This window comes from Papio anubis, chromosome 20, assembly GCF_008728515.1.
Source record: "Papio anubis isolate 15944 chromosome 20, Panubis1.0, whole genome shotgun sequence".
NCBI lineage: Eukaryota > Metazoa > Chordata > Mammalia > Primates > Cercopithecidae > Papio > Papio anubis.
Window position 1 is genome coordinate 16,101,357 of NC_044995.1, and position 27,836 is coordinate 16,129,192.

At 51.0% G+C, this 27,836-nt stretch overlaps 2 protein-coding genes across 4 annotated transcripts; both read left to right on the forward strand.

Moving 5' to 3' along the window:
* Nucleotides 1-171: 171 nt before the first annotated feature.
* On the forward strand, nucleotides 172-20,139 carry BLVRB (biliverdin reductase B). Its single transcript, XM_003915543.3, has 5 exons — nucleotides 172-383; nucleotides 9,288-9,452; nucleotides 9,592-9,681; nucleotides 16,467-16,595; nucleotides 19,882-20,139. The coding sequence occupies exons 1-5, from the start codon at nucleotides 305-307 to the stop codon at nucleotides 20,037-20,039; spliced, it is 621 nt and encodes a 206-aa protein (XP_003915592.1). The 5' UTR covers nucleotides 172-304; the 3' UTR covers nucleotides 20,040-20,139.
* A 3,219-nt stretch (nucleotides 20,140-23,358) lies between these two features.
* Nucleotides 23,359-27,223, forward strand: SERTAD3 (SERTA domain containing 3). Of its 3 annotated transcripts, XM_031659453.1 has the most exons (3): nucleotides 23,731-23,845; nucleotides 25,589-25,752; nucleotides 25,989-27,223. In XM_031659453.1, the coding sequence occupies exon 3, from the start codon at nucleotides 25,995-25,997 to the stop codon at nucleotides 26,583-26,585; it is 591 nt and encodes a 196-aa protein (XP_031515313.1). In that variant the 5' UTR covers nucleotides 23,731-23,845; nucleotides 25,589-25,752; nucleotides 25,989-25,994; the 3' UTR covers nucleotides 26,586-27,223. The 3 variants fall into 3 exon arrangements, with proteins under 3 accessions (XP_031515312.1, XP_031515311.1, XP_031515313.1); XM_031659452.1 differs by lacking the exon at nucleotides 25,589-25,752 and having other exon boundaries at nucleotides 23,359-23,845; XM_031659451.1 differs by lacking the exon at nucleotides 25,589-25,752 and having other exon boundaries at nucleotides 23,652-23,745.
* The last annotated feature ends 613 nt before the right edge of the window (nucleotides 27,224-27,836 follow it).

Genomic DNA, 27,836 nt, shown 5'->3' on the forward strand with positions numbered 1-27,836 from the left:
ACTCGGTTTGTTGCTATTGGAGGCGTGGCCTTCTGTGGCCCCGCCTTCCGACCTAAGTGGCCGGCAGAGAGGGCGGTGCTGGGCGGTGAGCGAATGCGAGCTGACTCCTGCCCCGCCCACCCGCGTTAGGCCCCGTCCCTTGACCTGAGCCGCGGGCGGAGCTGGGCTGAGGCGTGGCCCTTCGAGCCAGCTCCGCCCAGTTGTTCCTGCTTGAGTAGGGCAGAGAGCGCCGCCCAGCAGCCAGTAGGTTCCCGCGCGTGCCGAGACTCTGAGGCCTTGCACCGCACCCCCACGACCTCGCAGAATGGCCGTCAAGAAGATCGCGATCTTCGGCGCCACTGGCCAGACCGGGCTCACCACCCTGGCGCAGGCGGTGCAAGCAGGCATGAGCCGGGGCGGGCGGGGCGTGTCACGGGACAGACGGGCAGAGCTTTAGGAAGGGGCACCATGGGGCAGGGCCGAGGCTGATTGGGGCCATGAACGCCCCAGCCAGGTGTATGAGAACTCAGGGGCCAAAGCAAGCGGCCACGGGAGCAGAAATGGGAAAAGATGTGAGATCCAAGTTCATGTGAGTCCAAGCCAGAGAGGAATTGGCCCCGGGAACCCCGGGGGGACTCCCGTGGCACAGTCATGTGTAAGTCCAGAGCTCTTCTGCAATGCAGTTGTCATTATTGTGGTTGTGGTGGTGGTTGTTCGCACACCCAGAGAGGATTTACTAAGCCAAGCTTGCTCTGTCATCTCTTCACATGAGAGCTCTCAAAATGGAGTGGGAACTAACTAGTATTACCCTACTTGACAGATGAGAAAACTGAGGCCCAGAGAGTGACTTGCCCAACATCACACAGCTGGTAACTAACAGGGCTGGGATTTGAACCCAGCTCATGCTCTTAACCACCACAAGTCCCCAGGCTGGCAATTGAAAAAGTTGGGGGGTCAGGTTGCTGTGAGTACCTAATGGGAAGGAGTCACAGAGAAACATGAGTGAAGACTTGGGGACAGCAGTCCTGGGAAAGTCAATGAGGTCTGAAAATGTGGAGTTGCCCCAGGAGAGAGGGTAGGAAAGGGGATAACCATCCCCCAGCACTCCCTGCCCCCACAGCCCAGACTTGACCAACTCCCAGCTGGGCCTGGGACTTCCAGATATGGGGCCCCACCCTTACAGGCCTTGGTGACGCTGAAGATATTGACTATCTGCGTGCCCCAAAAGGGTGGAGGCCACCAGGACCCCACTCTGCTGTCTCCCTTGGAGGGACTCTGAAAGTTCTTCACTGGGTTCGAAACTCTTCCCTTCCCCAGGGAGACCCCGTGACGATCTTGACTTGTGGAGAGTGGGGAGCTGTGGGCCTCTCAGTAAAAACCAATTTGCTGATAAGCACTTACTGGGGGAGGAGGAAGTGAGAGAAGTTGAAAGGTGCTGAGTCACATGGAAATCCACTAATTCCACTTGCCCATCCCTGCTGGTCATAGCTGGGACTGCACTCAGGGGGATTAAGAACTGGAGCCTAGGGAGCTTCAGAGCTGTGGCTCTGAAAAATCTCTTTCCAGCTCTCAGCTTTGATGTCCCCATCAGCAAAGGGAAGGGCTGGCCAGGCACAGTGGCTCATGCTTGTAATCCCAGCACTTTGGGAGGGCAAGGCGGGAGGATGGCTTGAGGCCAGGAGTTTGAGACTAGCCTGGGCAACATAGCAAGACCCCATCTCTACAAAAATATAAAAAATAAAAATAAATTAGCTGGGCATGGTGATGCATGCCTGTAGTCCCAGCTACTCAGAAGGCTGAGGTGGGAGGACTGCTTGAGCTCAGGAGTTCAAGGCTACAGTGAGCTGTGTTTGCACCACTGCACTCCAGCCTGGGTGACAGGGTGAGACCCTGTCTCTAAAATTTAAAAAAATAAAAAGAAAGAAAAAGAGGCCGGGTGCGGTGGCTCACGCCTGTAATCTCAGCACTTTGGGACGCTGAGGCAGGTGGATCACGAGGTCAGGAGGCCTGGCCAACATAGTGAAACCCCGTCTCTACTAAAAATATGAAAAATTAGCCGGGCGTGGTGGCGGGCACCTGTAATCGCAGCTACTCGGGAGACTGAGGCAGGAGAATAGCTTGAACCCAAGAGGCAGAGGTTGTGGTGAGCCAAGATTGCACCACTGCACTCCAGCCTGGGTGACAGGGGCGAAACTCCATCTCAAAAAAAAAAAAAAAAAATTAGCTGGGCACAGTAGTACTTACCTGTAATCCCAGGTACTTGGGAGGCTGAGGCACAAGAATCACTTGAACCTGGGAGGCGGAAGTTGCAGCGAGCTAAGATTGCATCACTGCACCACTGCACTCCAGTCTGGGTGACACAGCAAGATGAAAGGAAAGAAGGAAGGGAGGGAAGGAGGGAGGGAGGGAAGGAAGGAAGGAAGAAAGAAGGGAAGGAAGGAAGGAGGGAAGGAAGGAAGGAAGAAAGGAGGGAAGGAAGGAAGGAAGAAAGAAGGGAAGGAAGGAAGGAAGGAAGGAAGGAAGGAAGGAAGGAAGGAAGGAAGGAAGGAAGGAAGGAAGGAAGGGAGGGAGGGAGGGAAAGGGCTTGGATTAACTGGAGTTCACAATGGTTCTGTAGGACCAAGAGTCTTCACAGGCATGAACTCTGGTGCCAGCCTGACCACATTCAAGTCACCAGCTCCGCGGCTTACAGCCTGTGTGGCCAAATGCCTTGTCATCTGTGTACCTAGACATGTGTAAGGTCATGGTGAAACTGGTAGTACTTGCCCTAGGGCTCTTGGGATAATTAAATTAGATCTTATGTAGGAAGTACTTAGACTAGCATTGAATTTTGCAGTCTCTGGATCAGACTCACTTAGGTAAAAATTCAACCTTCTCTACCTACTAGCTGTGTGATCCTGGCCCAGTTGCCTAAAATTGTCTCAGTTTCCCCATCAATGTGGACAGGATAATGATACCTACCTTGCAGGGTTGTTGCAACCTGATGCTTCTCAAACTGTGAGTTATAGTGAGATCTCAAACATATGGTCACAATGTGTATCAACAATATAGGGTGACAACTGATGACATAGTATCAAAATGTATCACTTTAAGTATTAGTTTTATGAAACTCATTTCAATTATATATGTATGGGTTTGTGTACACCAGGTTAGGCAATGAAATCTTTTGTATTGATGGCTGAGATTTTTTTTTTTTTTTTTTTTGAGACAGAGTGCCACTCTGTCGCCCAGGCTGGAGTGCAGTGGCCCAATCTCGGCTCACTGCAAGCTCCGCCTCCCGAGTTCACGCCATTATCCTGCCTCAGCCATCCAAGTAGCTGGGACTACAGGTGCCCGCCACCATGCCCGGCTAATTTTTTTTGTATTTTTAGTAGAGACGGGGTTTCACCGTGTTAACCAGGATGGTCTCCATCTCCTGACCTCGTGATCCACCCGCCTTGGCCTCCCAAAGTGCTGGGATTACAGGCGTGAGCCACCATGCGTGGCCGATGGCTGAGATTTTTAAAAAGCTTAAAAAGAGGCCAGGCACCATGGCTCACGCCTGTAATCCCAGCACTTTGGGAAGCTGAAGTGGGTCGACTACTTGAGTCCAGCAGTTTGAGACCAGCCTGGGTAACAGGTAACACAGGAAGACCCACATCTCTATAAAAAATATAATTAAAAATTAAAAAGACTAAAAAGGGCACGACCTCTACAACTTACTCTAAAATAGGAAAAAAGTATATATATGTGTGTGTGCGCATATACATGTGTTTCTAGACATATGTATATACTTATCGTATGTAATATATACTATATTTAATGTTTATATAGACACACATATATATACACATAGGTAGAGAAGGATAGAGCAAAGGAAAATATGAAAAATCATGCCGGGCGCAGTGGCTCACGCCTGTAATCCCAGCACTTTGGGAGGCCGAGACAGGTGGATCACGAGGTCAGGATATCGAAACCATCCTGGCTAACACGATGAAACCCCATCTCTACCAAAAATAAAAAAAAATTAGCCAGGCGTGGTGGCGGGCCCCTGTATTCCCAGCTACTCGGGAGGCTGAGGCAGGAGAATGGCATGAACCCAGGAGGCACAGCTTGCAGTGAGCCGAGACTGTGCCACTGCACTCCAGCCTGGGCTACAGAGCAAGACCCCATCTCAAAAAAAAAAAAGAATGCCCACATTAAGCCCAGTGCAGTGGCTAACGCCTGTAATCCCTGCATTTCAGGAGGCCAAGGCAGGCAGGTCATTTAAGTTCGAGACCAGCCTGGCCAACATGGTGAAACCCCATCTCTACTAAAAATACAAAATTAGCCGGGCATTGTGGCGCACACCTGTAATCCCAGCTACTCTGGAGGCTGAGGTGGGAGAATCACTTGAACCTGGGAGGCGAAGGTTGCAGTGAGCCGAGATCACACCACTGCACTCCAGCCTGGGCAAGAGAGTGAGACTCCATCTCAAAAAAAAAAAAAAAAAAAAGGATGCCCATATTGGCCCCATGCAAGCCCCTGCTGCTCCCCCAAGTGGGAGGGCAGCACAGATCTTGTGTCATTCCCCTATGAAAGGTGGTCACATAGCATGGGGATGCTGGTACTGTGATCTTCACTTCAGAGATGAGAAAGCTGAGGTCCAATCATGGAAGAGGTTGCATGAGGTTCCTCAGCTGGTAGGTGGCAGAGCTGGAGTTTGGACCAAGGTCCCTGGGACAGTAATGCCTGTGCTTTTGTGTTTATAAAGGGCCAGGGAGATGGCAGGAAATATGACACAGTCCCTGGACCCACAGAGTGCTTGGTTTGCTGCAGGTCAGCATACAGAGGAAGTACAAGTGACTGGGGGGACTGGGGAAAGAGAGTAAAGGGAGTTCCAGGCAGAGGGCACAGCACGTGCAAAGGCCAGAAGGCAGGAAGCAGCACCATGCATTTGAGGAACTAAAGGAAGAGCAGTTAAGGCCGGGTGCAGTGGCTCACACCTGTAATCCCAGCACTATGGGAGGCCGAGGCAGGTGGATCACGAGGTCAGGAGTTCGAGACCAGCCTGGTCAACATGGTGGAACCCCATCTCTACTAAAGATACAAAAAGGGCCAGGCACGGTGGCTCAAGCCTGTAATCCCAGCACTTTGGGAGGCCGAGACGGGCGGATCACAAGGTCATGAGATCGAGACCATCCTGGCTAACACGGTGAAACCCCGTCTCTACTAAAAAATACAAAAAACTAGCCGGGCGAGGTGGCGAGCGCCTGTAGTCCCAGCTACTCCAGAGGCTGAGGCAGGAGAATGGCGTGAACCCGGGAGGCGGAGCTTGCAGTGAGCCAAGATCCGGCCACTGCACTCCAGCCTGGGCGACAGAGCGAGACTCCTTCTCAAAAAAAAAAAAAAGATACAAAAAGTTAGCCAGGCATGGTGGCAGGCGCCTGTAATCCCAGCTACTTGGGAGGCTGAGGCAGGAGAATCACTAGAACCCAGGAGGCACAGGTTGCAGTGAGCTGAGACTGTGCCACTGCACTCCAGCCTGGGCAACACAGCCAGACTCCGTCTCAAAAACAAAACAAAACAAAAAAGCCCAGCAGGGTGGCTCACACCTGTAATCCCAGCACTTTGTGAGGCCGAGGCGGGCGGATCACGAGGTCAGGAGATTGAGACCATGGTGAAACCCCGTCTCTACTAAAAATACAAAAAATTAGCCGGGCGTGGTGGCGGGCGCCTGTAGTCCCAGCTACTCGGGAGGCTGAGGCAGGAGAATGGCGTGAACCCGGGAGGCGGAGCTTGCAGTGAGCTGAGATCGCGCCACCGCACTCCAGCCTGGGCGACAGAGCGAGACTCCATCTCAAAAAAAAAAAAAAAAAAAAGTACTGTGGGTGAAGAGGGCAGAGCCTTCACCAGAGGCTGGATAGGAGAAGCGAGATCCCGAGGGGCCTGGAAGGCTGGCATGAGGAGCATGGGTTTTATCACAGGGCATTTCAGGCTTGTGGGAGGCAACTGAGCAGGGAGGCACTTAAATATTTCTGTGGAAAGCTCTGTCTGGCTGCTGTGTGGAATATGGATTGGAGAGGACAGGACTGGGTCCAGGAGCCCAGGGAGGACCCAGGAAAGGGACCAGGAAGGAGACGCAGGCCTGGTGCAGGCCAGGAGATAAAGTCGCAAAATGGTTAAAAGGTGTAATAGGCCAGGCTCGGTGGTTCATGCCTGTAATCCCAGCACTTTGGGAGGCCATACCAGGCAGATTACTTGAGCCCAGGAGTTCAAGACCAGCCTGGTCAACATGCAAAACCCCATCTCTCTTTTTAATTTTTTTATTGTATCTTTTTGTGTTTTTTGTTTTTTGTGTTTTTTGTTATTTGTTTGTTTTGTTTTGTTTTTTTTGAGACGGAGTTTCGCTCTTGTTGCCCTGGCTGGCACGTAATGGTACAATCTCAGCTCACTGCAATCTCTGCCTCCTGGGTTCAAGTGAGTCTCCTGCCTCAGCCTCCCGAGTAGCTGGGACTACAGGCGCCTGCCACCATGCCTGGCTAATTTTTTTTTATTTTTAATGGAGACAGGGTTTCACTGCGTTACTCTCGATCTCCTGACCTCGTGATCTGCGCACCTCGGCCTCCCAAAGTGCTGGGATTACAGGCGTGAGCCACCGCGCCCGGCCTAATTTGTCATATTTTTAGTAGAGACGGGGTTTCACTATGTTGGCCAGGCTGGTCTCAAACTCCTGACCTCAAGTGATCCACCCGCCTTGGCCTCCAAAAGTGCCGGGATTACAAGCGTGAGCCACCACAGCTGGCCTTTATGTTTCCCTAGACTGCTCAGTAGAATGAAACCCTAGCTGTATAAAATTAAAAAAATTAAAAAAAAAAAAAAAGGCATGATAATAGCAAACAACCAGGTAGCTCTTTTTTTTTTGAGATGGAGTTTCGCTCTTTTTACCCAGGCTGGAGTGCAATGTCATGATCTCAGCTCACCGCAACCTCCGCCTCCCAGGTTCAAGCAATTCTGCCTCAGCCTCCCAAGTAGCTGGGATTATTAGCCACCATGCCTGGCTAATTTTGTATTTTTAGTAGAGGTGGGGTTTCCCCATGTTGGTCAGGCTGGTCTCAAACTTCCGGCCTCAGGTGACCCACCTCCCTTGGCATCCCAAAGTGCTGAGATTACAGGCGTGAGTCATCGCGCCCAGCACCAGGTAGCTCTTATTTCTGTGCCAGGTACTAGCCTAAACTTTTTGTTAATTTAATTTTATGTATTTATTTTTGAGACAGAGTCTCATTCTGTAGCCCAGGCTGGAGTGCAGTGGTGCAATCATAGCTCACTACAGCCTCAGCCACCTGAATAGCTAAGACTACAGGTTGCGCCAGCACACCTGGCTAGATTTTTTTATTTTTTTGCAGAGACGGGGTTTCACTATGTTGCCCAGTCTGGTCTCAAACTCCTAGCCTCAAACAATCTTCCTGTCTTGGCCTCCCAAAGCTCTGGGATTATAATACGCATGAGCCCAGGAATTTGAGGTTACAGTGAGCTATGATTGGTGCCCCTGCACTCCAGTCTGGGCAACAGAGCAAGACCCTGTCTCTAAATATATATATATATGTATATGTATATATATAGCTATTACAGTATACCCAAATGTTAACATCCTTTGCCAATGTTTAAAACAAAGGAAGAAATATGTTAGTTGTGAACTTTAAAATGTGTGTGTATGTGTGTGTGTGTTGGAGAGGAACAAAATTATCCAAAATTATTTTGGGAAGGAATATACTAAGACAATATTAAAAATCTGTAATAACCACTAAAGGAGGACTGGGCTTCCCAGCAGTAAGGCCAGGCAGCAAGGCTGGGACCAATCCAAGCACTTGTGAGTCTGTAGGTCACCCATGTCCTCCTCAGGACCTCAGTTTCCTCCAGGACCATGGATGGGAGGCAGAGACCAGTGCAGTGCCAGCATTAACCCTTTAGTTGTTACAGGGTAGGGAAGTTGCTGGCTGGGTACAGTGGCTTACACCTGTAATCCCAGCACTTTGGGAGGCCAAGGTAGGTGGATCACCTGAGGTTAGGAGTTCAAGACCAGCCTGGCCAACATGGTGAAACCCCATCTCTACTAAAAACACAAAAATTAGCCCAATGTGGTGGCATGCACCTGTAGTCCCAGCTACTCGGGAGGCTGAGGCAGAAGAATCGCTTGAACCTGGGAGGCAGAGGTTGCAGTGAGCTGAGATCACACCACTGTGCTCCAGCCTGGGCAACAGAGTGAGACTCCATCTCAAAAAAATTAATAATAATAGCCAGGCATGATGGCACGTGCCTGTAGTCCTAGCTACTTGGGTGGTTGAAGCAGAAAAATCACTTGAACCCGGGAGGCAGAAGTTGCAGTAAGCCAAGATCGTGCCACTGCACTCCAGCCCGGGTTACGGAGTGAGATTCCGTCTCAAAAAATAATAATAATAAATAGAGGGAAGGGAAGTTACAGGGTGTGGTGCTTGGAGGCTTCAGTTCAGATTATTTATGAATTATGAAGGTATGAAGTTATGGTCTTTTTTTTTTTTTTTTTTGAGATGGAGTCTCACTCTGTCACCTAGGCTGGAGTGCACTGGTGCAATCTCTGCTCACTGCAACCTCCGCCTCTCAGGTTCAAGTGATTCTTTTGCCTCGGCCTCCCAAGTACTTGGGATTACAGGTATGTACCACCATGCCCGGCTAATTTTTATTTTTTAGTAGCGATGGAGTTTCATCATGTTGTCCAGGCTGGTCTCAAACTCCTGACCTCCGATAATCTGCCTGGCTCAGCCTCCCAAAGTGCTGGGATTACAGGCGTGAGCCACCATGCCTGGCCAAGGTATGGTTTATTTTAATAACCAGCTCAATACTAAGCATCAATTGTAGGTATGCCAGCAAAAATGTTTGAAGGCCACGGCGCAGTGGCTCATGGGGAGCCTGAGGCAGGCAGATCACCTGAGCCCAGGAGTTCAAGACCAGCCTGGGCAACATGGCAAAACCCCTTCTCTACAAAAAAAATTACAAAATTAGCTGGGTGTGGTGGTGCGCACTGTAGTCCCAGCTACTTGGGCTGCTGAGATGGGAGGATCAGTTGAACCAGGGAGGTTGAGGCTGCAGTGAGCTGTGACTGCACCACTGCACAGCAGCCTGGGCAGGAGAGCAAGACCCTGTCTCAAAAACAAAACAAACAAAAACAAAAAATGTTTGACGACCACTTCCCCAGAACAGAGGAGGGGATGGATTTGAGAGTTCATGGTGGCTTCTAAGACCCAGCCCCTGGAGCCCAATAGTGCCAGCCCACAAGCCCACTGACCAGATTCTCTCCTCCTCTTTGCCCACAGGTTACGAAGTGACGGTGCTGGTGCGGGACTCCTCCAGGCTGCCATCAGAGGGGCCCCAGCCGGCCCACGTGGTAGTGGGGGATGTTCTGCAGGCAGCCGATGTGGACAAGACCGTGGCTGGGCAGGATGCTGTCATCGTGCTGCTGGGCACCCGCAATGACCTCAGTACTGAGCCCCCCCTCTGCCCACGGCCCTCCCCTACACCTCGGCCCCCAGCGCCACCCCCGCCCCCAGCCCCACCCCTGCCACCCCTGCCGCCGCCGCCGCCGCCCACCAGTGACAGCCACTCTCTGTCCCCTCTAAGGTCCCACTACAGTGATGTCCGAGGGCGCCCGGAACATTGTGGCAGCCATGAAGGCTCATGGTGTGGACAAGGTCGTGGCCTGCACCTCGGGTGGGTGGTGGAATCATGGAGGTGGGGCTGAACTGGGGGGTACTGGGAAGGTAGCCCAGGGGCCTCTGAAAGGTGACACTGAAGCCATTCCATGTTCCTGTGCATTTACTGAGCACCAGCTGTGTGCCTGAACCTTACTGGGTGATGGTGGGGACACAGTGGTGACCTGTGCAGCCCTGGGCCCTGCATACACAAGATCACAGGTGGGAGAGAGGTGGTAAACAGATCCAGGATCAAACTGACATCCAGATCATCAAAGCTGGGATGGGGGAGGCAGGCAGAGGGGATAGGGCCACAATGGGAGAAACTACAGGACTGTGGGAGCCCAGAGGAGGTATCTGACCCAGGCTGAGAGAGGTCAGGGTGGGCCCGCCAGAGGAAGTGATAGAGCTGTGGATATATACTAGGTCTCCGCCCTCACAGAGCTCCTGATTATGGGGACAAGGACATTAAGCAAATAGTTGTCCTGTATAATCTATTTATGTATGTATGTGTGTACGTATGTATTTTTAGTTATTTTGAGGTTTGTTTGAGATGGAGTCTCGCTCTGATGCCCAGGCTGGAGTGCCATGGCATGATCTTGGCTTACTGCAACCTCTGCCTCCCGGGTTCAAGGGATTCTCTTGCCTCAGTCTCCCGAGTAGCTGAGATTACAGGCACCTGCCACCACGCCTGGCTAATTTTTGTATTCTTAGTAGAGACAGGGTTTCACCATGTTAGCCAGGCTGGTCTCGAACTCCTGATCTCAAGTGTGTTTCATCACACAAATTGCCTCCCTGGAAAGGGAAGTGACATGAAAGAGGACTGCCTGATGATTGTAATTACACTCCAGGCAGAGGACAAAGCAAGCAAAGAGGCCTGGAGGCCAGACCTAGCTGGAGGGTAGGAAGCGAAATCATTTATGGCTTTTTTCCTCAAGCTTTGAAATGGAAAAGTAATACACAAGTAACCTTGCGATTTCAGAATGGTTCACTCGGTCTTGCTCTGTCAACCAGGCTGGAGTGCAGTGGTGCGACCATGGCTCACTGTAGCCTCAACCTGGGTTCAAGTGATCCTCCCCACTGCAGCCTCCCAAGCGGCTGGGACCGTAGGCATGCACCACCACACCTGGCTAATTTTTTGATATTTTTGTAGAGACAAGGCCTTACTTTTGTTCCCAGATTGGAATGGTCTGCAGTTAATTTTTGGGTTTTTTTCTCCCATGTCTTTTTTTCTTTGAGATGAAGTCTCACTCCATTGCCTAGGCTGGAGTGCAGTGGCGCAATATGAGCTCATGGCAACCGAGGCTCCACCTCTCGGGTTCGTGGTGCCTGGGACTACGATCTTGGCCTGCAGCGATTCTTCTGCCTCGGCCTCCTGAGTAGCTGGGATTACAGGCGCCTGCCACCATGCCCTGCTAATTTTTGTATTTTTGGTAGAAACAAGGTTTCGCCATGTTGGCCAAGCTGATGTTGAACTCCTGGCCTCAAGCAGTCCTCCTGCCTCGGCCTCCCAAAGTGCTGGGATTATAGGTGTAAGCCACCACGTCCAGACTCTCCCATGTCTTTTTTTTTCTTTTCTTTTCTTTTATTTATTTTTTTTTTTTTGAGAAGGAGTCTCGCTCTGTCGCCCAGGCTGGAGTGCAGCGGCCGGATCTCAGCTCGCTGCAAGCTCCGCCTCCCGGGTTCACGCCATTCTCCTGCCTCAGCCTCCCGGGTAGCTGGGACTACAGGCGCCCGCCACCATGCCCAGCAAGTTTTTTTGTAATTTTTAGTAGAGACGGGGTTTCACCATGTTAGCCAGGATGGTCTCGATCTCCTAACCTCGTGATCCGCCCGTCTCGGCCTCCCAAAGTGCTGGGATTACAGGCTTGAGCCACCGCGCCCGGCCTCTCCCATGACTTAAAAATCAATTTAAGTGGTTAAGTTTTGCTTCCATGAAAAAGACGAACCTGTAAAATTGATTGAATATGCTTTCTTTTTTTCAATTTTTTTTTTTTGTTTTTTTGTTTAGATTGTTTTCTAAATATTAATGTCTTATGTGTGCCAGGATTTTTTTTAATTAAAAAAAAAATTTTTTTTGAGACAAGATCTCACTCTGTCACCCAGGCTGGAGTGCAGTGGCATGATCATAGTTCATTGTACCCTTGAACTCCTGGGCTCAAGGAATCCCCTCACTTTAGCCCCTCAAATAGCTAGGACAACAGCTATGAGCCATTGAATCCAGCTTAACTTTTTCTTTGGAAATGATCTCAAACTTACAGAAAAATTGAAAGGACACCGGTATACCCACCGCCCTCTGTTCACAGACACACAGTGTTTTCTTTTCTGACCCATTTGAAGTTAGCTTATACCTCATGGCTGCTTACTTCAGTGTGTAGGTCCTCAATATACTTTTTAACTTTTTATTATAAAAAGTTATAAACAGAAAAGTTAAAAGAATAGTCATGTGAACAACCGTATTCCTTTTTTTTTTTTTTTAATTTTTAAGTTTGGATTTATTTATTTATTTATTTATTTATTTATTTTGAGACCGGGTTATGAGGCTAGCTAATTTTTGTATTTTTGGTAGAGATAGGGTTTCGCCATGTTGCCCAGGCTGGTTTCAAACTCCTGGACTCAAGCGATCCACCAGCCTCAGCCTCCCAAAGTGCTGGGATTACACGTGAGCCACTGCACCTGGCCAACAGCCATATTCCTGATTTTAAAATTGTGATTGTGTTTTGTAATTGGTTTATGCACATACACATACACAAATAGTTTTTGTTTTTGTTCTCCTAAACTATTTGGGTTTTTTGTTTGTTTTTGCTTTCTTTGAGACGGAGTTTCACTGTGTTACCCAGACTAGAGCACAGTGGCATGATCTCGGCTCACTGCAACATCCGCCTCCCGGGTTCAAAGGATTCTCCTGCCTCAGCCTCCTGAGTAGCTGGGATTACAGGTGCCCGCCACCACGTCTGGTTAATTTTTTGTGTGTATATTTTTAGTATAGATGGGGTTTCACCATATTGGCCAGGCTGGTCTGGAACTCCTGACCTCAAGTGATCTGGCCTCCCAAAGTGCTGGATTGCCGGTGTGAGCCACTGCACCCGGACTTCCTAAACTATTTGAAACGGAGCTGCACACTCACCGACACCTTCGGCAAGTCCCAAGAAAAGGACCTTTCTCTTCCAGCACCACAGTGCAATGGTCACCCTTTAATTATCTTCCACCCTCTAATTATTAGAGTTTAATATTCCCTCCATATTCAAATGTCAAGGTAAAAGATTAGAAAGATTTTTGTCATCTAAGAAGCTTGGAGTTTCTCCATTAGGGCTTGAGGAGGATTGTTTTTTACGGAGGGAACTGAGAGGATTAGAAAGAAATCCAGAGTAAGGCCAGGCACAGTGGTTCACGCCTGTAATCGGAGCACTTTGAGAGGCCAAGGTGGGCGGATTGCTTGAGTCCAGGAGTACAGGACCAGTCAGGGCAACATAGCAAAACTCCATCTCTCCAAAAAAAATACAGAAAATTAGCTGGGTGTGTTGGTATGCACCTGCGGTCCCCACTACTTGGGAAGCTTAGGTGGGAGGAGCCTTTGAGCCTAGAAGGTGGAGGTTGCAGTGAGCTGTGATTGCACCGCTGCACTCCAGCCTGGGCTACAGAGCGAGACCCTGTCTCAAAACACAACAAAACAAAACAAAAAAGAAAGAAACCCAGGGTGAGTTAGAGACTGGATTTGAGATTGTGAACTGGAGACTGGAGGCTGCAGATAAAAACATGGAATGAGGAGAAGGGGAATAGGGCCCTGAGATCCTTGCTGTGTGGCCTTGGGTCACCACTTCACAATCTGCACCGCAGTTTTCTCATCTGAAAAGAGGAAACCCTAGGCCAGGTGTGGTGGCTCACACCTGTAATCCCAGCACTTTGGGAGGCTGAGGCGGGTGGATCACTTGAGGTCAGGAGTTCGAGACCAGCCTGGCCAACATGGTGAAACCCCATCTCTACCAAAAATACAAAAATCAGCTGGGCATGGTGGCGCGTACTTGTAATCCCAGCTACTCAGGAGGCTGAGGCAGGAGAATCACTGGAAACTTGGAGGTGGAGGTTGCAGGGAGCATGATGTGATCATAACTTACTACAGCCTCCAACTCCTAGGCTCAAGGGATCCTCCTGAGTAGCTGAGACCACAGGCATGTGCCACCATGCCCATCTAATTTTAAAAATGTTTTTGTTGCGACAGGGTCTGGCTATGTTGCCCAGGCTGGTCTCTGTGACACACCTTTTTATAACCACTAACATTACTCAAACTATTTATTTTTTTTCTAGACAAGGTCTTGCTCTGTTGTCCAGGCTGGAGTGCAGTCGTGCAATCACAGCTCACTGCAGCCTCGAACTCCTGAGCTCAAGTGATCCTCTCACCTCAGTCTTCTGAGCAGCTAAGACCACAGGTGTGGATCATCACGACTGGCTAATTTTTTAATTTTTTGTAGAGACAGATCTCACCAATCTTGCCCAGGCGAGTCTAGAACTGCTGGACTCAACTGATCCTCCTACCTCAGCCTCCCAAACTTCTGGGATTACAGGTGTGAGCCACTGTGCCCAGCCTTTGAACAATTTATATCATCCCAGTTTGCACATGAGGAAACAGGAAGCTGGCCAGTGGTCGATCCAGGACTTGACTTTAGGCAGAACCCAAGCTCTTAACTATTCACCAAACTGCTCCTAAAAGTATTTAGCATGGTTCTTGGCTTGAGGTAAAAGTTCTACAAATGTCAGCCGGTATAGCTTGGCCAAGTTATAGCTTGTTGAAAGCTAATTCCTGAACAAATATTTAGTGAGTACCTACAATGTTCCAAATACTTCTAAGGGCTGGGATTGGAGCAGGAAATGTGATAGCAAGAGTCACAGAATAACTCTAGGGTGTGGCGACAGGGGAAGGGTCCTAGGGAGAAAACAAGGCCCCAAGAAAAGGAATTGGTAAACTGGGCTGGGGGAGATGGGATTTTGCTATTTTAAGCAGGACAGTCAAGAAAAGCTGCATGGAAAGGTGACCTTTGAGCAAAGTCTGCAAAGAAAACAGGGAGCCATGTGGCTATGAGAGGGAAATGACAAAGGGTCCTGGGTCACACCATAATCTCAGCACTTTAGGAGGTCGAGGTGGGAGGATCTCTTAAGCCCGGGAGTTCAAAACTAGCCTGGGCAACTTGGTAAGACCTCCATCACTACAAAAAAAACTTTTTTTTTCTTTTTCTTTAGAGACGGAGTTTTGCTCTGTCGCCCAGGCTGGAGTGCAATGGCACGATATCGGCTCACTGCAACCTCTGCCTCCCAGGTTCAAGGGATTCTCCTGCCTCAGCTTCCTGAAAATAGCTGGGATTACAGGCACGCACCAAGTCACCCAGCTAATTTTTGTTTTTTTGTTTTGTTCTGCTTTGTTTTTGAGATGGAGTCTTGCTCTGTCTTCCAAGCCGGAGTGCAGTGGTGTGATCTCAGCTCACTGCAACCTCCACCTCCTGGGTTCAAGCGATTCTCCAGCCTCAGCCTCCTGAGTAGCTGGGACTACAGGCATGAACTACCACACCCAGCTAATTTTTGTATTTTTAGTAGAGACGGGGTTTCACCATGTTGGCCAGGCTGGTCTCAAACTCCTAACCTCAGGCGATCTGTCCTCCTCAGTCTCCCAAAGTGCTGGGATTACAGAGGTGAGCCACCGCACCTGGCCTAAAAAAATTTTTTTTAATTAGCCAGGCTTGGCCGGGATGGCGCCATTACACTGCAGCCTGGGTGACGAGAGGGAAACTCTGTCTCAAAAAAAAAAAAAAAAAGAAAAAAAAAAGTGGGGTTTGGTGGCTCACCCCTGTGGTCCCAACTCCTCAGGAGGCTAAGACAGGAGGATCACTTCAGCCCAGAAGGTCAAGGCTGCAATGAGCCGTGTTCACGCTACTGCCCTCCAGCCTGGACAACAGAATGAGACCCTGTCTCCGAGAAAATAAAAAAGAGAGGGAAATGCATCAGAGGCAGAGGGATCAGACATTGCCAAGGCTGGGAGGCAGAACCTGGCTGGAGCAGAGGCATGTGAGGGAGAGTGGTAGGCAGGGTAGGCAGGGACGTCAGAGAGCTGATGGGGCCATATCAGGTGGGGCCTTGAGGGCTGGCCATGAGGACTTTGCTTCTACTCTGAGTGAGATGGAGCTATGGATGTGAACTGATAGGGGTGTTCATGGGCTCCTTGGGAGGAGGGAAGGAGGGGCTGAGAGACCAGGGAGGAGGCTGCTGGGCTGGTCCAGGCAAGAGGAAACAGTGGACAGGACCAGGTAGAGTGAGAAGAGGTCAGATTTGGAATTACTGTGATCAGCAGACAGCTCTTACCTGGCCTGTGAGGGAAAGAGGAGGCCCAGAGGACTCCCCTGTTTTTGCAACTGGAAGGCAATGGTGAGCCATGGCAGGGTTTTGTCCTGGCATCAAGACAAGTGGGCCCTTGGCCGGGCGCAGTGGCTCATGCCTATAATTCCAGCACTTTGGGAGGTGGAGGAGGGCGGATCACCTGAGGTCAGGAGTTTGAGACCAGCCTGGCCAACATGGTGAAACCCTGTCTGTACTAAAAATACAAAAATTAGCCAGGCTGGTGGTGTGCACCTGTAATCCCAGCTACTGGGGAGGCTGAGGCCGAATTGCTTGAACCCAGGAGGCAGAGGTTGCAGTGAGCCGAGATTGCACCACTGCACTCAGCCTGGGTGACAGAGCGAGACTCTGTCTCAAATAAACAAAAAAAGAGAGAGAGAGAGAGAGAGCCCAGGCTGATCCTGCCCTGTGTCCTCCCTCCAGCTTTCCTGCTCTGGGACCCCACCAAGGTGCCCCCACGACTGCAGGCCGTGACCGATGACCACATCCGGATGCACAAGGTGCTGCAGGAATCGGGCCTGAAGTACGTGGCTGTGATGCCGCCACACATAGGTAAGCAGGGCAGGGACCTGGTGGCACCAATGCCATCTGCCTGTTCCCTCCTGCCCTCTGGGGAGATCTGCAAGGACTTCCCTGATCACCCTAAAATTGCAAACCTTCCTATGATATTGTGACATATATATTTGGCCTTTGTCCCTGTTTCCTGGCATACAACTCCTAAAATCCTTGGAATCTCCAAAATGATAAATGTCTTTTTCTATGCTGATGAGTTCACTGAGAGCTGGCATCCCCTAGGCAGCTTCAGGTCTGGTCACCAGAAAGACTAAGGCTGGATTAGAGGGTTGGGACTTTCCCTTCTGAGGAGTGGTGAGGGATTGAAGGTTGAGGGGATTACCACTGGCTAATGGTTTAATCCATTATGTCTATGGATTCTGGGGCCTCAGCCTCCTGAGTAGCTGGGATTACATGCCTGTATCACCATGCCCGGCCATGGCTTACATTTCTAGTATGGGAGATAGAGATAGATAGATAGATAGATAGATAGATAGATAGATAGATAGATAGATAGATAGATAGATAGATATGCAGGCCAAGCATGGTGGTTCACACCTGTAATTCCATCACTTTGGGAAGCCAAGACGAAGGATTGCTTCAGGCCAGGAGTTTGAGACCAGCCTGGGCAACATAGACTTATCTCTACAATGTAAATACAAAAAAAAAAAAAAATTAGCTGGGCATGGTGGCACACACCTGTGGTCCCAGCTATTTGGAGGCTGTGGCTTGAGGATGGCTTGAGCCCAGGAGATCAAGGCTGCAATGAGCTGTGATAGAGCCACCGCACTCCAGCCTGGGCAACAGCGTGAGACCCTGTCTAGAAAAAAAGAAAAAGACAAGAAAAGATAGATATTAATGGCCGGGCACGGTGGCTCACGCCTGTAATCCCAGCACTTTGGGAGGCCAAGGTGGGCGGATCACGAGGTCAGGAGATCAAGACCATCCTGGCTAACACGGTGAAACCCCGTCTCAATGCCTGTAGTCCATTCTCCTGCCTCAGCCTCCCGAGTAGCTGGGACTACAGGCACCCGCCACCACGCCTGGCTAATTTTTTGTATTTTTTAATAGAGACAGGGTTTCACCGTGTTAGCCAGGATGGTCTCAACTTCTTGACCTTGTGATCCACCCACCTCGGCCTCCCAAAGTGCTGGGATTACAGGTGTGAGCCACCATGCCTGGGCTTTCTTTTTTTTTTTTTTTTGGAGACAGAGTCTCGCTCTATTGCTGGGGTGGAGCGCAGTGGCGTGATCTTGGCTTACTGCAACCTTTTGCCTCCTGGGTTCAAGTGATTCTCCTGCCTCAGCCCCCAGAATAGCTGGGACTATAGGCATGCGCCACCACGACCAGCTAATTTTTGTATTTTTAGTAGAGACGAGGTTTCACCATGTTGGCCAGGTTGGTCCCGATCTCTTGACCTTGTGATCTGCCCACCTTGACCTCCCAAAGTGCTGGGATTACTGGTGTGAGCCACTGCGCCCAGCCAAGTGTGTGAAAATTTTCAAACCTCCCGAGTTGAACGCATTAAAGGTTTGTGAATACACATAAACCCTTTGTTTAGGTTCAGTGCTTAGCTTTTTATCCTGTTCTCTCTCCCTCTCTCCTCCTCTCTCTCTCTCCATGAATATATAGATAGATTTTGCTGAATATATTGTGAAAAAAATATATGCATATATATTTGGCTTAATCATTTGAGAGGAATTACAACATTGTCTCACTTCACTCCTAAATATCTAGACAGCTATCTCCTAAAAGAAAGATATTTGCACACAAAACATGATCACACCTAAGGAAAGTGACATTTACTGTCATATCATTTAGTATCCACTCCATAGTAAAATTTCCTCAACTGTCAGGCCGGCACAGTGGCTCACATATGTAATCCCAGCACTTTGGGAGGCCAAGGTGGGCGGATCAGTTGAGGTCAGGAGTTCAAGACCAGCCTGGCCAACATGGTGAGACCCCGTCTCTACTAAAAATACAAAAATTAGCCAGGTGTGGTGGCGGACACCTGTAATCCCAGATACTCAGGAGACCAAGGCACAAGAATTGCTTGAACCTGGGAGGCAGAGGTTGCAGTGAGCTGAGATTGTGCCACTGCATTCCAGCCTGGGTGACAGAGCAAGACTCTGTATAAAAAAAACAGAAAAATTTTTTTCAACCTACCCTGCCCTTTTTCTTTAAGTTTCTCATAACATTAACCAGGCCAGGTAACTTTAAAAGGCCCACATTCTGGAATTTTCTAGCTGTTTTGCCACAGATTCAGATTAAACATGTTGGGCAGGAATGCCGCATGGGGTGAGGGTGTGTGTTCCTTTTTTTTTTCTTTTTTTTTTGAGACGGGTCTCCCTCTGTTGCCCAGGCTGGAGTGCAGTGGCACAATCTTGGCTCACTGCAACCTCCGCCTCCTGGGCTCAAGTGATTCTCCTGCCTCAGTTGCCCAAATAGCTGGGACTACAGGCATAAGCTACCATACCCAGCTAATTTTTGCATTTTTTGTAGAGATGTGGTTTGGCCATGTTGGCTGGTCTCAAACTCCTGAGCTCAAGTGATCCTCCCACTTTGGCCTCCCAAAGTGCTGAGATTACAGACGCCAGCCAGGGCAGGCGATTCCCGTCCGCTTTGTCCCAAGCAAACACACAGCCAAGGGTGTGTGTTCCATACTGTGCATAATTCCAGCCTGTCTCTGCTTGGGTGATGGTACATTTTATCCCTAAGTTTAGTTGGTTACTGTCAGATAATTTGTTGTTGTTGTTGTTGTTAGAGACAAGGTCTTGCTCTGTCGCCCAGGCTGGAGTGCAGTGTCACGATCATGGCTCCCTGCAGCTTCAGCTTCCCTGGCTCAAGCAATTCTCCAGCCTCAGCCTCCTGAGTAGTTGGGACCACAGAGGCACGCCACTGCACCCGGCTGATTTTTGTATTTTTAGTGGACTCAAGGTCTCCCTGTGTTGCCCAGGCTAGTTTCAAACTCCTGGGCTTGAGTGATCCTCCTGTCTCAGCCTCCCAAAGTGCCGGGCTGATGGGCATGAGCCACCGCCACTGGCCAGGGCAGGGGATTCCTGTCTGCTTTGTCCCTGGCCACATAATAGGTAATCAATAAGGATTTCTCGAATGAATGAAGCAAAGGATATAGATGAGCACCTGCATACCGGAAGTCCATTCTTGGCTGTGACACCACCCAGGCTGGGCACACAGTAGGCACCCTGGAAAGGTCTTTCTGGGGGTCAAATTTTGGGGGAGGGGAAAGGTGACTGCTTCACCCAGCCCTTCTGTCTTTACTTCACAGGAGACCAGCCGCTAACTGGGGCGTACACAGTAACCCTGGATGGACGAGGGCCCTCGAGGGTCATCTCCAAACATGACCTGGGCCACTTCATGCTGCACTGCCTCACCACTGATGAGTACGACGGCCACAGCACCTACCCCTCCCACCAGTACCAGTAGCACTCTGTCCCCATCTGGGAGGGTGGCGTTCTGGGACATGAGGAACAGAGGAAAGGGGCAATAAATGTTGAGCCAAGAGCTTCAGATTATTCTAGAGAAACCGACTCTGTGACTTCTCTCTCTGCCTCTGTCTGAGTATTTTGGTGTGTCTGCCTGCCTCTGTGTAAGATTTGCTTAGTATGCATTCATTCATTTGTTCAGTAACAGCTTATTGAGTCTGGCTGGGCATAGTGGCTCACGCTTGGAATCCTAGCACATTGGGAGGCCGAGGTGGGTGGGTCACTTGAGGTCAGGAGTTCAAGACCAGCCTGGCCAACATGGTGAAACCCTGTCTCTACTAAAAATACAAAAATTACCCGGGCGTGGTGATGCACACCTGTAATCCCAGCTACTTGGGAGGAGGAGGCAGGAGAACTGCTTGAACCCGGGAGGTGGAGGTTGCAGTGAGCTGAGATCGCGCCACTGCACTCCAGCCCGTGTGACAGAGCAAGACTCCATCTCAGTAATAATAATAACTTAGCTGGGCAGGGTTGTGTGCACCTGTAGTCCCAGATATTCAGGAGGCTGAAGTGGGAGGATGGCTTGAAGCCAGGAGTCCAGGTTGGGCAGCATAGTAAGACCCCATCTCTACAAAATTATTTTTAAAAATTTAGCTGGGTATGGTGGTATGTACTTGTAGTCCCAGATACTCAGGAGGCTGAGGCAGGAGGATGGCTTGAGGCCAGGAGGTCAAGGCCTGGCCACTGCACTCCAGCCTATAGGACAGATCGAGACCCTGTCTCTAAAAATAAAAAAAGTTTGTGCTTTATTTTGAGGATTTATGCAAGGAGTGGAGCATCAGAGAGGTAAGGCAGGGGGACAGTTGGGTGTGTGTCTTATGAAGCTTCCTTTGGCTACTCTGTGAAGGTGGATAGGAAGGGCACAGGAATGGAGGCTGATAGCCCAGAGGGAGTTGGAGTTGGAGGAGAAGCCGTAAGGAGGGGAGGAGAGAGAGGGTGGGAGGAATGCCTGGGACCCTGTGTGGACAGTTGGTGAGGGGTGGAGGGGAGGCATCAGGAAGAAGCACAGAGCTGTAGCCTGGGGACAGAGTTACAGTAGTGCTTCAGGAGGAAGGCTGAGGCTGCAGTGAGCCGAGGTGCACCACTGCACTCCAGCATCCACGACAGAGTGGGACCTCGTCTCTAAAACAAAAACCCAAACGCAGTAGGGCTTTCCTGATTTGGGGACCCTATAGGAGGAGCAGGTTTTGGAGGAGGAAGCGGAAGAATTGCTCCTTCCTAATTATGTCCTTTTTTGGAATCAACTGTCCGGTTCTTTTGTTCCCAGGGACACCTTCCCCAGGCCTGAGTGAGCTGAGACGCTTCTCTCTCCCTACCTCCAACCCACACCACCCACCTACCTATTCCCCTTCCCCTTTATCCCCTCCCCCCGTGAAATCCTTTCGTCTTACATTGCAAACAGCAGGATGACTTGGTTGACAAACTCCAACCAGCAAGAACTGGTCTGAGGAGGCTTAAACCTCCCTTCCCAGAGGTGGCCTGGAGAAAACTGCCTCCTCCCCTTAGGGAAACTCATTGTAGGGGTGGGGCATGACGGGTGAGGGCTTTCAGGACACTAGCAGTGTCTTCTTTCTGCCTTATTTTTCTGTCACATTCCTGAGCACGTAGCAAACTTTCACTGGGACCTGCTACGTGTTCAGCCCTGTGCTATGTGATCCTGCAGACCAAGCGGTGGTTGACAGATATATCCTTAGTACCTGCCCTCGGTGGGGGTTCCTCAGTCCATATAGTAACTGACAGTCCAGGACTGGGATGGTGGCACATGAGGCCATGGAATCCTAGAATAGATCCTAACTCAACCTGGACTGCCAGGGAGGGCTTCTGAGAGGAGGAAACCTTTGAGATAAGTTCTGAGAAGCAGCCTGGGAATTGAGGGTATATTTTCAGGATGAGGAAACAAGTTTAAATATCCAGAGGCGAGAGGATTGCTTGAGGCCATGAGTTCAAAACCAACCTGGGCAACACAAGGAAACCCCCACTGCCTCCCCCATCTGTATTTTAAAAAGTGTGTGTGTGTGTGTGTGTGTGTGTGTGTGTGTGTATATATATATATATATATATTTTTTTTTTTTTGAGATGGAGTCTAGCTCTGTTGCCCAGGCTGGAGTGTAGTGGCACGATCTCGGCTCCACTGAAACCTCCACCTTCCAGGTTCAAGCGATTCTCCTGCCTCAGCCCCGCGAGTAGCTGAGATTACAAGGCTGCGCCACCACGCCCGGCTACTTTTTGTATTTTAGTAGAGACGGGGTTTCACCATTGTGGGCCAGGCTGGTCTCAAACTCCTGACCTCACGTGATCTGCCCGCCTCGGCCTTCCAAAGTGCTGGGATTACAGGTATGAGCCACCGCGCCCGGCAAAAAATAATATTATTAATAATAAAGATCCAGGCCGGGCGCGGTGGCTCACATCTGTAATCCCAGCACTTTGGGAGGCCGAGGTGGGCGGATCACGAGGTGAAGAGATCGAGACCATCCTGGCTAACACGGTGAAACCCCATCTCTACTAAAAATACAAAAAAAAATAGGCGGGCGTGGTGGCGGGCGCCTGTAGTCCCAGCTACTCGGGAGGCTGAGGCAGGAGAATGGCGTGAACCCGGAAGGCGGAGCTTGCAGTGAGCCGAGGTTGCGCCACTGCACTCCAGCCTGGGTGACAGAGCAAGATTACGTCTCAAAAAAAAAAAATAATAATAATAATAAATAATAAAGATCCAGAGGCCTTTTACTGTCATGTTTGAGAACTTATGTACCTGGCATTGTAGACACTGGGGTAAGGCAGGGAAGAAAACAAACAGACAAAATCCTTTCGTTTTCGTGACGGGGGGAATGGGAGCTTGAAGCCATTTTAGAAAAACTGGAAGTGACTCAATGGGGCAGGATCGGAGAGAACCAGGAGAGCGCATCAGGCAAGGTCGTGAGGGGCTTTGTGGCAAAAGGAAGGGGTTTGAAGTTTGTCTTCGGGGGGGGAGGGGTAGGAAGCCATGAACAGCAGCGGAGGAGTCATCTTGTTGGAGCGGGGAAGGAGAGAGGTGTCAGGAGACCCAGGTAGGACCACCAGAGGACGCGTTGAGAAAACTCGAGGATTAAGAAGGGGCCGCCGGGTAACGTACGGGGGCGGGAGAAGGGCAGCAAGGGGGCGGGGCTGCGATCGCCTAGGCAACGCGGGCCGCGTCACACTATTGGCTGGTCTTTCGGTACGTCATCCCCCGCCCCGGCGTCCGCCCTCGGAACCCCGGGGGCGCGGCCTCCTCCGGTTGTTCGGCCCCGCCTGCCTGGACCTCCCGGAGCCAGAGGGTGTGCCAGCCCCTCTGGCTCCGCGGTGGCGGCCAGGCCTGGCAAAAAGGGACTGCAGGGAGTAGTGGTGACGATCTTGGAGCGAGGACCGTAGCCCAATGAAGGAAGCAGTTCTCTTGGACCAGCCGCCCTCCACCCCTGGAGGCGCTGCCCCGCCCCCTGCCAGTTGCACTCCTTTAAATGGCCCGGGGCGCTAGGGAGGGGTGGGCGGGTCCGGCGTCTCCGGGCACGGGTGGATGGCTCCGCCCAGCCAATCGACGCCCCGCGGCGGGCGGGACTCCAGCCAATCGCGGCTCGTGGCTCGGCTCCGGGGCGGGGCTGGGTGGGCCCGAAGCCAGACGGAGAGGCCCTGCCGAGGTGAGCGAGGCCCCGGCCGGTCACTGGTGGGTCCCGGCACTGGCGGGTCGCGACGCTGTGGGCGTTCCAGGAGGTGGTCGTGGCGAACCTGGCAGCTGGGGTGAGGAGTGGTCGCCTGGCTTGGGAATTTACCTTAGGCTGGAGGAGGGAGAGGCGCGCCCCGGAGACTTGCGGAGGCGGGGTCTGGGTGAGACCGGGGGAGGGGGCCTCAGATTCAGGGTGATGATAGGGAGGGTCTGGGGGCCCGAGACTGAGTTCGAGACCCAGGAGGGGATGCGAGGTTGTTGGGGCAGTATTTTCAAGTGGAGGGAGTTTGAAGCTGGGACGTGGGGCGTGGGGCGTTTGGAGAAGCGAGAGAACAGAGGGAAGGAACTTTTGAGACAGGGAACCTGGGGATTCGATTCCACTTGGGTCTTCCGGACGGGTTGAATTCAGGGCTTTATCGTGTTCTGGAAAAGGTGTGAGAGGTTTGGGGCTGAGATCCTGAGTATTTGGAGAAGCGAGCTAGGGTCAAGGATTCTTGGACTCCAAGACGCACTGGCGGGGGAAGGGAGGATGCCGGGAAGAGTTCAATGTTCGGGTCTTGGAGCCGGGCAGCGAGTTTGGAGGTGTAGTCCAGGGGCGTTTGAAAGTCAGGAGAATAGGGGAAGTGGGAGGAAGTATCAAAATTAGGATACGTAGTCTCGCGAACTAGATCGCAGCATTGTCGTCTTTGAGCGATGTGTTCGAATCTGGGTCTCTGGATCCAAGGGCAGTTTGGGAGGAGAATCCCGGACTTTCAAGGCACGGAGGGACAGGGAGAAAGCAGATTTAGAGCTGGAGTCAGGGGTGGGGGAGGGGTGTTCCGGGCATGGAGCTCAGACTCGCCGCCCCGGAGGCAACGGAGGGCGGGGCTCGGCGGGCGCCGGCAGCTGGACGTCCGGGTTCCCTTCCCCCACCCGCTTGTGCCACTGTGCGCATGCCCTGAGGGAGAGCGGGGTCGGGGGAGGGGGGCTCGTTCCCTGGACGGGCGGAGCCCTCTGGGGATTGTAGTGCGTGCTCGACGTCGGTTCGTGTACCTGGCGGCTGTTGGCCCCCGTTTCCCAGAAGCCCCTGGGACAAATTGGGGCGTTCCTGGATGCTCTGTAAAGACCCATGGAGGGGCGGGGCCTTGCAGTACCGAGGTGTGATTGGGTGGGACCCCCTAGGGGGCGGGGCTTGGTCTGAGCTGAGTTCTAGCAAGTTTTCCTGTGGGGCGCGCTTTGGGGGAATCGGAAAGCGCGGGCAGAGGGAATGAGACAGGCCCCTTTCCTACTCTTGGGAGCGCTCCCAGTTGGTTAAGGAAGAGGACATAGAAATATCCTGACTGTGAAAGAAGAATCTTAACATAGGTGCCCCAGCAGGGCTCCAGGAGGTTCGAATATAGTAGGCACTCAGTAAATCTGTTGAGCGTATAACTGGCAATTAACTCTTGATCGAGGCCGGGTGTGGTAGTAATCCCTACTCAGGAGTAATCAGCTACTCAGGAGCTGAGGCGGGAGGATCGCTTGAGCCCGGGACTTCGAGACTTCAGTGAGCTGTGGTAGCGCTGCTGCACTCAGCCCCGGGCGACAGAGCGAGACCCTGTCTCTAACAAAAAAAACAAACACAACTCTGGTTCATTAAGCACTTCCTGTGTGGTGGGCCCTATAGATACGTGGCATCTCCTTGGACAGAGGTGGTGAGAAGTATTTTTTTTACAGTCTCCATTTTACAGATGAGGAAACTGAGGCCTGAGAATTGACTCAGGTCACTTCCCACGATCACGCAGCTGAGCAGTTTCCAATACAGAAATCAAATTTGGGGTTCCCTACTTCCAATCCAGGTCTCTCTGCTCCACACCTGTCTTTCGTGCTCCATGTTTGAAGAAATTAATATTGTGGAAGAACAGTTTTAAGGCTCAGAGGAACTTGTTAGGATCCGTATTTGGCAGATGAGGAAATTGATTCTCATGGATGTAAATTCACTGTTTGAGGCCACAATAGGCAAGTAAGTGGGATTTAAATCTAGCTGTACTTAAGTCCAGATCTTATTTTCTTAATCACATATGTATTCACCTCCTTAACCTTGTAGGATTCAGACAGCCTTCATTTTATAGATGAGTAAACTGAGATTCAGATGATTAAAAATCACCAACAACTCAATAGGCCTGAAAAAGTGGGATTTGAGCCAGCACTATGGTGTCTGGTGTCTGACATGCCCCTATGCCCCTCTTCTCTCTACAGGGCATCATGGTGGGAGGCTTGAAGAGGAAACACTCTGATTTGGAAGAGGAGGAGGAGAGGTGGGAGTGGAGTCCAGCAGGCCTTCAGAGCTACCAGCAAGCCCTGCTCCGCATCTCCCTAGACAAAGTCCAGCGCAGCCTGGGCCCCCGAGCACCCAGCCTCCGCAGGCATGTCCTCATCCATAACACCCTCCAGCAGCTGCAGGCTGCACTTCGCCTGGCTCCAGCCCCTGCCCTGCCCCCCGAGCCACTCTTCCTGGGCGAGGAGGATTTCTCCTTGTCAGCCACCATTGGCTCTATCCTCAGGGAGCTGGACACCTCCATGGATGAGACTGAGCCCCCTCAGAATCCAGTGGCTCCCCTCGGCCTCCAGAATGAAGTGCCACCCCAGCCTGATCCAGTCTTCTTAGAGGCGCTGAGCTCCCGGTACTTGGGGGACTCTGGCCTGGATGACTTCTTTCTGGACATTGACACATCTGCGGTAGAAAAGGAGCCTGCGCGGGCCCCACCAGAGCCTCCTCACAACCTCTTCTGTGCCCCAGGTTCCTGGGAGTGGAATGAACTGGATCACATCATGGAAATAATTCTGGGGTCCTAAAACTGTGATGGAGGGGATCCTCTCTTGTGTCATCTTCTGTGGCCTGGATCCCTGAATGCAACTCTGGGTGTGTGTTTTTGTGGGGGCTCTAAGCAGCGACTATGGCCTCCTTTGTTCCCATTTCAGGGTTCCACAAACCGTCTTGCATGTGTGTGTGTGTCTGGTTACCCCAACCTTCTGTGAAGGTGGGTCTTCCTGAATTAATTTATCTATTCCAAATGCCTTAACGAGACTCTGTTTCTGGGAGTCTGATTTTCCACTTAAACATTTCTTCCACCTTTCCCGCTAGTTCCCACTCCCCTGTGACCACTGGGGCCTCAGGGAAGATAAAAGAAAACTGGGCCTGTGGAAGGATGACAGGGATGTGCTGCCAGGTTGCTATAGAAACCCAGGCTCTGCCTCTTGCACCTTGAGGGGGTGGGAGGGGCTGGTCTCCTCCCTCCAGGCTGAACCCCACTTCCTTGGCAGGACCCCAGTCTCAGCAGCCTCCTGATTTCATAACCAGGCCGGACCACGTGCAATAGGGTGGAAACCAAACTGCTCCATGCCACGTTATTTAAAAGAAAGGCAGAGTTTGTGGTGACTTTTTTTTTTTGGATTGTTTGTAATTTTTTTTAATAAAAGTATTTTGGAAGGAGTGATGTTGTCTTATGTTTCTAAACTTCACTGGGTCAGTGGGAGGGACCCGGTAAGTTCCTAAACATCAGCACCACTTTAGTTGGGGTAGATGTATCATTGTACATTTATTGAGTGCTTGTTGGCCAAGTGCTCTAGCTCCCACTTGTAATCCTAGCACTTTGGGAGGATCCACTTGAGGCCAGGAATTCGAGGCCAGCCTGGGAAATGTGGCAAAATACTGCCTCTACAAAAAATACAAAAAGGAGCTAGGCATGGTGGCATGCAGCTGTAGTCCCAGTTACTGGGGAGGCTGAATTGGGAGGATCGCCTGAGTCTGGGAGGTTGAGGCTTCAGTAAGCCATGATTGCACCCACTGCACTCCAGCCTCAGAAAAAAATAGAGTGCTTGTTCTAGCCACTTTATTTGCCACTTTATATAGAGTGTTTTAGCCACTCTATATAAATATTTCATAATTATATAGAAGTAAGTACTATTACCACTTTTTATACAGGAGGAACCTGAAGTTCAGAGAGGCCAAGCTGCTTAATTCAGAGGTTAATTAAGCTAGGAAGAGCAAGGACCAGGGAGCTAGACTGAAATGGCTTCCAGAGCCTTATCCTTCACTATTATAAA

Excerpts from the sequence above, each read along its gene's own strand:
- BLVRB (XM_003915543.3), top strand. The coding sequence starts at position 305 with ATGGCCGTCAAGAAGATCGCGATCTTCGGCGCCACTGGCCAGACCGGG. Across the intron at positions 384-9,287 it reads GGCGCAGGCGGTGCAAGCAG|GTTACGAAGTGACGGTGCTG; the intron begins GCATGAGCCGGG and ends CTTTGCCCACAG. Across the intron at positions 16,596-19,881 it reads TGTGATGCCGCCACACATAG|GAGACCAGCCGCTAACTGGG; the intron begins GTAAGCAGGGCA and ends TTTACTTCACAG.
- SERTAD3 (XM_031659452.1), top strand. The coding sequence starts at position 25,995 with ATGGTGGGAGGCTTGAAGAGGAAACACTCTGATTTGGAAGAGGAGGAG.